Raw genomic sequence first — 9,987 nt, 5'->3', positions numbered from 1 at the left:
AAACGCGTAACAATGTGCGTAGCATGGACATAAACCGCCTAAAAATCTATGTAGCACGGACTGCCATCACATACAGGTTTTACCGCCGAAACCTGAAAGTGGATGTAGCATCGTAGTTCTTCTCTCAAAATGGATGCAGATAACGTCCTTTCCTAGTGCGGAAAATCGATGTCGTTGAAAACATCATGTTGGTCGCTCTCACGTTCCTCTCTGGTGGACACAAGAGGCCTGTTCGTTTTGTCTGCACTGCTGAACTGGTGCAACAAGTTGAAGTGAGAAAACCTATGTTTGTCTCACTTTAACTTAATGCACCAGTTCAGGAATGTAGACAAAACGAACAGGCCTAATGCTTTAAGCCCGGTCGAATAGGTTGTAAACACCCAGTTGTGAGTTGCGAAGGGATGGCAACTACTTGTTACAAAGTGCTATTTTCGGTTGTAAGAAACAGTTGGGATTGTCGGTGCCGTCGCCAAGAAGTTAAAAGTTGGGCAATTCTCTTTTAACAATTAGAACTGTTTTACGATCGAAAATAAAGCCAACGGCACACGGTGCTTGTTTTCGTGCTGGATTGCTTGCTGGATGAAAATACTGCGTTCTGATTGGTGCATTTCCATCCATCTTCGGAAATGCACCAATCAGAACGCAGTATTTTCATCCAGCAAGCAATCCAGCACGAAAACAAGCATCGTGTGCCGCTGGCTTAACACTTTATAATTAGTAGTTGCCATTCTTCGCAACTCGCAACTGGGTGTTTGCAACCTATTCTGGGCATCAATCATGAATCTTTTCCTCTAGCATGAACTCGTGAAAAGTGAACATTTCCATATGTTTTTGCATTAGAAAATTTTCACTTTTCACGAGTTCATGTTAAAAGAAAAGGATTGGGCTTTAGGGCGCATTCATACTTTGGCAGAAAAGGAAGAGAAAGTGACAGAGAAAAACTCTAGCAAGAGAGACAGACTATCAATTTTGACGTCAATTTTGATTGGCTGCTGCCTTCCTGCTTTCTGTTTTTCTGCCCAGGTGTGAATGCGCCCTATAACTTCTATTGTAGACCTCGCTTTAGTTTAATCGGATCTTGATAAAAGTGGCTCTAGAACGAGCAAACTTCAAATCTTATATATTTTGCAATAATGGCACTGTTATATCGATTTCTTGGACAATTTAGGAAAAATCTAATTTTTCCTGAACCTAACAGGGGTATATCGTTATCTGCAACCGCGCATTTAAGAGAAAGTAAGATTGTTATTAAAAATTACCATTAAACGTATCAAATATCAAAACACAATCATAAATGATTCTAACCTGCATTTCCATATTATAATGTTAAGTTTATATTTAATTTTTTATCATAGTTGTAACAAAGAAGGAAGGTAATACATTAACCATCGAGGGTGTAAGTGTATCAGATAAAAATGCACATCGGCAATTGAAACTGAAATCAAAAGCTTGTCCTATTTGTGCTACAAAACTTGATGTTAAACACACAGTAAGTTCTATAACGATTTATGCAGTAATGTTAAATCTATTAAGTCTGTTAAATCTGAAGCTGTTTTTTGTTTTTTCAGGATGTTCTTATTCTGAGTCAGTTTGTACGATCCGACGGTTGCATGTTGCCACGCAGAATAACTGGTCTATGTAAAATACAACAGAAAAGAATTGGTATTATGGTGTCTATGGCTCATAAAGCAGGTTTGTAAATATTTGTAAATATTCATTGTTACATATATTTATTTATTTATTTATCAATCAAAATAAGTTGTGACAGATTCATTTCTCTTCATTTTTTCTTAGGTCTGATGCCAATATTAGCTCCTGAAAGAAGTAAAAAAGATCTCTCACATAGAAGAAAATGGAAAAAATATAACACATACTTTGATGAGAACACCATTAAACATAAATATCTGCCTCATATAATAAACGCAGTACCTAAATATATAAAGTAGCATATACACTCATATATATGTATATGTATATATATATTAAATGGTTATTATTTGTATTTACATTAAATTATATTAAAGCTAATCATCTCTTCTGCTTGAACTACTTCTGACAATGGTGCTTGAGTTAAATCTTCTAATATGTGATTAAGAAATAAATATAGAGTTTCATATTATATAGCTGAAGCAATACTCAGAAATAAAAAGTGCCATAATATCAGAAAGATCTTCGATCTGAATGGTTTAAACAATTTCTTTTAAAATTATAAATATCCATTCTAACTTTTCAAAATTATATTTTAAGATTCGTGCACACATGTTTTATTTAAAAGAGTTCTTGTTTAATTTCACTTGAATGTGTTCCACACCTCTGGGAACGTCTAGGAAATAAATACAGAGAAGTGCAGATAGTGTAACTAAAACGAACAGCATGGCTGTCATTCCAAATATCTACTTCAGCCATAGACATAGGAATATAGAGACAGAGCATAAGCCCGTAAGCAGAGAGAAGCCTGAGAGCGGGCATGGCTGCATTTACAGCGTTATGGAAAAGTTGGTTGATTCGAAGCGCCAACTGGGTCCAATTTTCATGGACATGAACTACTCAGCCAATGTCCACGATTTGTTGGTACTATTCCGTGCTATGTCTATAATTATTTGGTTCTGTTCTGTGCTATGTTCACGAGTGAGCTAGATTAGTTAGATAAAAACGAAGAAACGGTCTTTGTCTCACCAGCAGTGAATACAATCGCGACGAAGCGAGCTAGCAGCGATGTTATCGTAAGGCAGACGTCGCCATTCCCCATTTCACCCCCTTGTTTTCCTTTCCACATTGTTTTATATTCATAATTCGGGAAGAAAATAATTTCGAGAGTTCGGACGATTTCTAGCAATGACGCGACAGAGATAACACGCGGCCACATTAATTTGTCATGACTTTTATATTACTTATAATTACATATGTAATTGTATTATTATTATATATATATATATATAATTGCGATTGTATTCGCTGCTGGTGAGACAAAGACCGATTCTTCGTTTTTATCTAACTAATCTAGCTCGCTCGTGAACATAGCACAGAACAGAACCAAATAATTATGGACATAGCACGGAATAGTACCAACAAATCGTGGACATTGGCTGAGTAGTTTATGTCCATGAAAATTGGACCCAGTTGGCGCTCGAATCAGCCAACTTTTCCATAACGCTGTAAATACAGCCATGCCCGTTCTCAAGCTTCTCTCTGCCGTCCGCCATGCAGTACCGGATCAACGACTCTAACAGGATGCAGGCTGCGGCAACGCGACAGAACGTCGCTGCCCACACATTTCCGAACAAAGTGAGAAAAGCGAGGATACAGGAGGGCCGTCCGAAACAAATACCTCACACTTTAGAGAGTTTACGAGAAAAGGATGAGACTACGATCGTAGGTGATTTGGAAGATGCCGACAACTTGGAGCTCAAAGTCGAGTGTCAAAATGACGAATTCGCTGCGTATTACCGGCAGGATTACGAACCTAAAGTTCTTATCACTTACGCCGATAATCCGAACAGGAAAACACGAATTTTCGGCAGGGAGCTCACAAGGATGATACCGAACTCTATTTCTTTATACAGAAATCGTTCCGGCGTTAAGAAAATAGTGAGGAGTGCCATCACCAAGAATTTTACAGACATAATAATCGTCAATGAGGATCAATGCAAACCTAGTAAGAGAGAAAGAAAGCATCTTCTTTTCATATATAAATCAAATTAAATAATTCAAATATATTTTATATAACCACAATATATACATATATCATATATATTACTTAAAGTATTACTTAGAGTAAACGTATTTTCTTATACAATTATTAGATGGAATGTTGGTGATACATCTTCCGGATGGTCCTACTGCACACTTTAAGCTCAGTAATGTTAAGATCACAACAGAATTGAAGCGTAGTCACAAGGAAATCACAGAACATAGACCAGAAGTTATTATAAATAATTTCACTACACGTCTAGGTTTCACTGTTGCCAGAATGCTTGGTGCATTATTTCACTATCAACCACAATTCAAAGGAAGAAGAGTCGTAACATTTCACAATCAGAGAGATTATATATTTTTCAGACATCATAGGTAACATTGAATTATTTATTTTTTACCTTTAAGATTTCTTATACTAAAACAAACTCATATTTTAATCTTATGCTGATGACTATATAGGTACGAATTTAATCTTAAAAATGGAAAACCAAGATTGCGTGAATTGGGTCCACGATTTACTCTGAGATTAAAATCACTGCAACATGGAACATTTGACAGTAAATATGGTGATTACGAATGGATTATACAAGGCCGGAGGCATGATATGGAGACTAGCAGAAGAAAGTTTTTCTTATAATTTCCCTGTATTGTTATACATATCCTGCAAGATATGATACTATTTCAGTCAGATCAGATGAGGTCAGGTGGTCAGGAAAGGAATCAATCATACAATTATGTTGTATAAATGTACAAATAAACTATATTAACTCTTATATAAAAATGTTATATCAATATATATATATATATATATATATATATTTCATAACACTTGTGAAAATAAAAGATACCTCATTGGTCTATTCATTTTAAAAGTTCTGTCCATTAATAATATCATGGTTTAAAGGATGTGAGGGGCATATTTGTTCGTTTCAAAACATAGGCTATAACTTGAAGACCTATCTTCACACTAACTGCTCTCATTAACTGGAACAAATCACCTGCTGTCCAGAAGGCTTGAAATAAAATAGAACTCACATCAAAATTGTAATAAAACAAGTTATTTTTAATAAAATTTAAATAAAATTCACTGTAATCCTGAAATAAAAATTTATATTAATGATCTGAGTTATATTTCACTTCATTTGGATAAATTAATCAGGAATTGTTTGGTCAATAACTTATATAATTGAAACTTCTTTTGTCATGAGTAAGTAGAACCAATCATCCAGACTGTAATTTTACCACTCAGCCAAGTTCCAGTAAAAATTGTTCGTAAAGACGTTCGTTATTTGACTTCTTTCCACTTCTCTTGCCAAAAAGCTACAGTAAGTAAATAACTTTGTTTAGAGAAAACGAAAATATTTAAACATAACTAAGCATCTAACATGAAATTTGTAAAAAAAAGGCTTATGCCATATCAGTAACAATAACGTCAACAAACGAATCTGAGTGGCAAATTTAAAGCCAGCCATTGCACGGGATTTATTCTGGCTGCAGTTCCTGAACCATCTATATGAGACTTTGTTCTCTCCAGAACTTTAGAATTTTTATCGCCACATAGAATGCATAAATGAGAGCAAGCTAATGTTGCCTAAAATTTACATTCAAAATTAGCATTCAAGAACGATTAATCTATTATCGCAAATGCGCACACCTCTATAGGAATAGATCCACTACCACACATAGAATCAATTACTATATCTCCTGGTTTAGGACTTGCCAATCTTAGCAAATTAATCTTAACAATTGTAACCTTCTCCCTGTGTTTGTTAATCGCCTGCCACTCGAAACCTACAAATCAAACTTGTTTAATTCCACGTTCCTTCGTAGTCCGTATACCATAGACATAGGGCCAGAGCACAGACTTCTGCATAACGCATAATACACAACGCATAAGAGAATCAACCAATCAGAGTTCTTCATTTCTGTCTTGAGGAGGGAATGAAGAAAACTAATTGGTTTATTCTCTTATGCGTTATGTATTATGTGTTATGCAAAAGCCTGTACACTCGTGAACTAAAAGGTATGTGCACCGATTTTTTGTTGACTTCGGAACGCGCTCCAACTTGAGGAGAAAGACAACCATTGCTTCATACGTCAGCGCTGTCACTTATTACGAGGCAGAAGGATGGCATATACGAGTGTCAAATAAGTAGTGATTGTGGCGTAGACACAAATGTCTTGGACACTTTGAGTTATAATTGAAAAAATGAAGAAAACAAATAGTGATTGTAAAGAAAAGTGGCAAAAGGCTTCACAAAATTTGTAAAACAGCATATTAAAGGAGAATATTAATTGTCTAATAATATTTTAAGTGAAAAATATTTTTAAATTTGAGTGTAAGTTAAAAAAATTATAAATCATAATTTCTTTAATGTTAATAATTTTATAGCTATAAATTTGCCATCGACGTTAAATGAATATATATATAATGCTATCATTTACATAGGTGGAAAATTATGTTATTGCGCTCATAAAAAATAAGCAGCAGACCAAGTCGAGTGATATTTTTTTAACAAGATACTCATATCACTCAACTTGGTCTGCTGCTTATTTTTACTGAACACAATAATATAATTCCTCACCTATGGAAATAATAGCATTATATATATTCATTCAACGTCGATGACAAATTTATTAACATTAAAGAAATTATGGTTTATAACTTTTTTAACTTACACTCAAATTTAAAAATATTTTTCGCTTAAAATATTATTAGACAATTAATACTCTCCTTTAATACGCTGTTTTACAAATTTTATGAAGCCTTTTGCCACTTTTCTTCACAATCACTATTTGTTTTCTTCATTTCTTCAATTATAACTCAAAGTCTCCAAGACATTTATATCTACGCCACAATCACTACTTATTTGACACTCGTATATGCCATCCTTCTGCCTCGTAATAAGTGACAAGGCTGACGTATGAAGCAGTGGTTGTCTTTCCCCTCAAGTTGGAGCGCGTTCCGAAGTCAACAAAAAATCGGTGCACATACCTTTTAGTTCACGAGTGTACTCTTGCCCATAGCAATATAAGGACAGAGCACAGAGTTGCGGGGTGATAACCATTGCGGAACGGTGCGACGAGGTAAACTGTGCCTAAATCTAATTGGTGGTTGTGCTGTGTGTAAAGCCAACGGCACACGGTGCTTGTTTTCGTGCTGGATTGCTTGCTGGATGAAAATACTGCGTTCTGATTGGTATTTTTCCGAAGATGGATGGAAATGCACCAATCAGAACGCAGTAATTTCATCCAGCAAGCAATCCAGCACGAAAACAGGCACCGTGTGCCGCTGGCTTAAGTATTTGATACATAAGGCCTGTTCGTTTTGTCTGCACTGTTGAACTGGTGCAACAAGTTAAAGTGAGAAAACCTACGTTTGTTCTCACTTTAACTTATTGCACCAGTTCAGCAGTGCAGACAAAACGAACAGGCCTATATATAGATGTGTATGAAGTTGTGTGTGAGTGAAATTATGAAAAAAAAGACACATGCATAACTGCAAAATACTGTCAGTATAAATAGTTGTTATCATTTTGTTACATTTACTATTTGCCAGTGACAGTCAAGTCGTTGCATCACACGTTCTGAATATGCGCAGTATTGTAGCCAATGAAATTTAGGCACAGTCGCCCCTCGCATTTCAGCACAACTCCCCTCGTCAATGTTACAGGCTTAAGCTAAGACTCCATGCATGCGGTGAGCTGCGGCAAATGCTGCGATGACCAATCAGGAGGGAGGCGCAAGTCCGGTTGCGGCAAGCTCCGGCATGCGTCTGTTTCCTGATTGGTCACCACAGCCGTTTGCCGGAGCTCACCGCATGCATGGAGTCTTAGCTTTATGCTCTGTCTCTATATTCCTATGTCTATAATCTCAACGGATGGAGAATGGCGTATGGGTACACCCTTCTACCTAAAGCCATATACCGAACTCAGCTGAACCTCAACGGATATTTCCTAACCTTATTAATTATTTTTTTACTATTGTTAGAAATGTTATATTTCTAAGTTGTGAATTTAGATATACTTCGTGGAAATAAGCATACTCTTAGCAGTGCCAAAAATAAGAGATTTAAATACAAAGGATTTTTATAACAATTATAATTGGAATAGATATTGTAAATATACATACAAAAACAAGGTATGCAATATATTTGTTGTACTCTATTCTATTTTATATAAACGTAAATATTATTATTTAAATATTACTAGTCAAATATTATTTATTTATATATTTATATATTTAATTATGCACTCTGACTCATCTTAATATATCGAAACAAAGAAGAAGCTTTGAGCTAAGTTGTAGGGATATCTTGTGAGATATCATAGAAAAGATTTTAAAGATTTTAAAATTTATTACAGATCGACTTGATAATAAAGAATAATGGTTGCGAGGTCTATTTTAAGGAATTTCAAGAACCTATGTTCTGTTACTTTTAACTGCTATGGAACATGGAGCAGATCAAGGCATTTAAAGTACATCGGGGCTGGTATCATGACAGGTCTCGCAGCGTACAATGCATCTAATATTACAGTTTTGGCAGCACAGAACAATCTGGATAGTTATATCCAAACTTTCATGTCAAAACCCGTGACAGATGTCGAGAAGCTGCGGAAGAACCAGAATAGCATGAGAACAAAAATGGAACTGTTGGTGATGAAGACCCAGGCAGATTTCTGCAGAGCCCTGGAATCGCTGGAGAGCGACGGGTCCTTCAGAGTGGACCGCTGGAGTAGGCAGGAGGGCGGTGGCGGTGTCACTTGTGTATTGCAGGATGGGCAGGTGTTCGAGAAAGCCGGCGTCAACGTATCTGTAGTAACAGGCACGTTGCCACCAGGTGCTGTCCAGCAGATGAGGGCGCGCGGCAAGAAGATGGACCAAGATTCAGTACCGTTCTTTGCGGCTGGCGTGAGCGCCGTGATTCACCCGCGCAACCCGATGATCCCGACAATTCACTTCAACTACCGCTACTTCGAGGTGGAGAATCAGGACGGCTCCACCAAGTGGTGGTTCGGAGGCGGTACCGACCTTACTCCGTATTACCTAGACGATGAAGACGCCCGGCACTTTCACAAGGCGCTGAAGGCGGCGTGCGACAAGCACGACCCATCATACTACGCGACGTTCAAAGAATGGTGCGACAATTACTTTAACATCGTGCACCGGGATGAACGGCGCGGCGTGGGCGGCATCTTCTTCGACGACCTCGATACGCCGAGCCAGAACGAGGCGTTCCAGTTTGTGACTTCGTGCGCTGAGGCGGTCATCCCTTCATACATCCCCTTGGTGAAGAAGCACAAGGATGACGGATATGGCTACCGCGAGAGACAATGGCAGCTGTTGCGGCGCGGCAGATACGTCGAGTTCAACTTGATCTATGATCGCGGCACCAAGTTCGGCCTGTACACGCCCGGCGCCAGGTACGAGAGTATACTCATGTCCCTGCCGTTGAACGCCAAGTGGGAGTACATGCACGAACCGGAGGCTGGCTCCAAGGAGTCGCAGCTTCTGGAGGTGCTCAGGAATCCGAGAGACTGGCTGGCCGACGCGCGAGCGTAGAGGAATTGCGATTTCGAGGTATCCGACGACCGATGGATATTGCGAAGTAACGTAACAATGAAGAAGTACAATTACTTAGCAATTAATCGCGGAAGTCTCAAAAGACAACGAGGCAGTTTGGTGAGAGCGCGTTTATGAATTGGAAGTCTGCGGTTTTGGATTGAATTCAAATTTCTATGAAAGTTGAAGTTACATGAAATGAAAATTGAACTGAAACTCTCTTTTTGTTACATTGGAAACATATTCTGTTCGGGCTTCAAGGTTTAGATAATAAAGACGCTTTCATAAAGTGTTGAACGTTGTACAGGTATGTTGCAGACGGTGATAGAGAATAAACATCGGTCTTATACAATATACATATATAATTAGTAGTAACTTGTACAATCTTATTTTATATATATATATATATGTATATTAAAATTTCATAATTTCGAAGGGGAAATCAGCATATAAAAGTAAAAATAATACAGTGATGAAAAATTAGTACAAAGTCTCTGAAAGCTCTCTACTGCAACGTGCTTAACGCGAATTATCTTTGTTCGTCTTGAAAAAACGCAATCGAATGTTATTTACAATATAGTATTGCGTATCGTGGCTGCGAAGAACTTTCCGCACGATAAAAATATTACAAGCATACGCACTTATGCGAAAGGTCAATGGTAGTCGCAAACCCACAAGAGGAGCAAGAGTGACGCTGCCCTCGGCGGACCTCCATCGAGCTTCTCCCCT

The 9,987-nt window shown here is 37.6% G+C and overlaps 4 protein-coding genes across 4 annotated transcripts; 3 read left to right on the top strand and 1 right to left on the bottom strand.

Moving 5' to 3' along the window:
- The first annotated feature begins 987 nt into the window (after positions 1-987).
- Positions 988-1,977, top strand: mRpS18A (mitochondrial ribosomal protein S18A). Its single transcript, XM_011145949.3, has 4 exons — positions 988-1,236; positions 1,356-1,489; positions 1,569-1,692; positions 1,795-1,977. Exons 1-4 carry the CDS (start codon positions 1,134-1,136, stop codon positions 1,944-1,946), a joined length of 513 nt encoding a protein of 170 aa, XP_011144251.2. The 5' UTR covers positions 988-1,133; the 3' UTR covers positions 1,947-1,977.
- A 1,179-nt stretch (positions 1,978-3,156) lies between these two features.
- On the top strand, positions 3,157-4,490 carry LOC105186016 (probable ribosome production factor 1). Its single transcript, XM_011145950.3, has 3 exons — positions 3,157-3,655; positions 3,804-4,068; positions 4,156-4,490. The coding sequence occupies exons 1-3, from the start codon at positions 3,202-3,204 to the stop codon at positions 4,331-4,333; spliced, it is 897 nt and encodes a 298-aa protein (XP_011144252.1). The 5' UTR covers positions 3,157-3,201; the 3' UTR covers positions 4,334-4,490.
- Positions 4,491-4,789: 299 nt separating this feature from the next.
- On the bottom strand, positions 4,790-5,569 carry LOC112590625 (THUMP domain-containing protein 3-like). The gene is made up of 2 exons (XM_025307733.1): positions 5,351-5,569; positions 4,790-5,287 (listed from the first exon to the last, which is right to left on the bottom strand). Exons 1-2 carry the CDS (start codon positions 5,378-5,380, stop codon positions 5,129-5,131), a joined length of 189 nt encoding a protein of 62 aa, XP_025163518.1. The 5' UTR covers positions 5,381-5,569; the 3' UTR covers positions 4,790-5,128.
- Positions 5,570-7,708: 2,139 nt separating this feature from the next.
- On the top strand, positions 7,709-9,653 carry Coprox (oxygen-dependent coproporphyrinogen-III oxidase). The gene is made up of 2 exons (XM_011145951.2): positions 7,709-7,836; positions 8,061-9,653. The coding sequence occupies exon 2, from the start codon at positions 8,083-8,085 to the stop codon at positions 9,256-9,258; it is 1,176 nt and encodes a 391-aa protein (XP_011144253.2). The 5' UTR covers positions 7,709-7,836; positions 8,061-8,082; the 3' UTR covers positions 9,259-9,653.
- The last annotated feature ends 334 nt before the right edge of the window (positions 9,654-9,987 follow it).

This window comes from Harpegnathos saltator, unplaced genomic scaffold, assembly GCF_003227715.2.
Source record: "Harpegnathos saltator strain DR-91 unplaced genomic scaffold, Hsal_v8.6 scaffold93, whole genome shotgun sequence".
NCBI classification, from domain to species: Eukaryota; Metazoa; Arthropoda; class Insecta; order Hymenoptera; family Formicidae; genus Harpegnathos; species Harpegnathos saltator.
Note: the sequence above shows the minus strand (reverse complement) of the source record. Positions and strands in the feature narration are given on the sequence as shown.

Excerpts from the sequence above, each read along its gene's own strand:
- LOC112590625 (XM_025307733.1), bottom strand. The coding sequence starts at position 5,380 with ATGTGTGGTAGTGGATCTATTCCTATAGAG. Across the intron at positions 5,288-5,350 it reads GTGGATCTATTCCTATAGAG|GCAACATTAGCTTGCTCTCA; the intron begins GTGTGCGCATTT and ends TGTAAATTTTAG.
- mRpS18A (XM_011145949.3), top strand. The coding sequence starts at position 1,134 with ATGGCACTGTTATATCGATTTCTTGGACAATTTAGGAAAAATCTAATT. Across the intron at positions 1,237-1,355 it reads AACCGCGCATTTAAGAGAAA|TTGTAACAAAGAAGGAAGGT; the intron begins GTAAGATTGTTA and ends TTTTTATCATAG. Across the intron at positions 1,693-1,794 it reads GTCTATGGCTCATAAAGCAG|GTCTGATGCCAATATTAGCT; the intron begins GTTTGTAAATAT and ends ATTTTTTCTTAG.
- Coprox (XM_011145951.2), top strand. The coding sequence starts at position 8,083 with ATGGTTGCGAGGTCTATTTTAAGGAATTTCAAGAACCTATGTTCTGTT.
- LOC105186016 (XM_011145950.3), top strand. The coding sequence starts at position 3,202 with ATGCAGTACCGGATCAACGACTCTAACAGGATGCAGGCTGCGGCAACG. Across the intron at positions 3,656-3,803 it reads TGAGGATCAATGCAAACCTA|ATGGAATGTTGGTGATACAT; the intron begins GTAAGAGAGAAA and ends TACAATTATTAG. Across the intron at positions 4,069-4,155 it reads ATATTTTTCAGACATCATAG|GTACGAATTTAATCTTAAAA; the intron begins GTAACATTGAAT and ends ATGACTATATAG.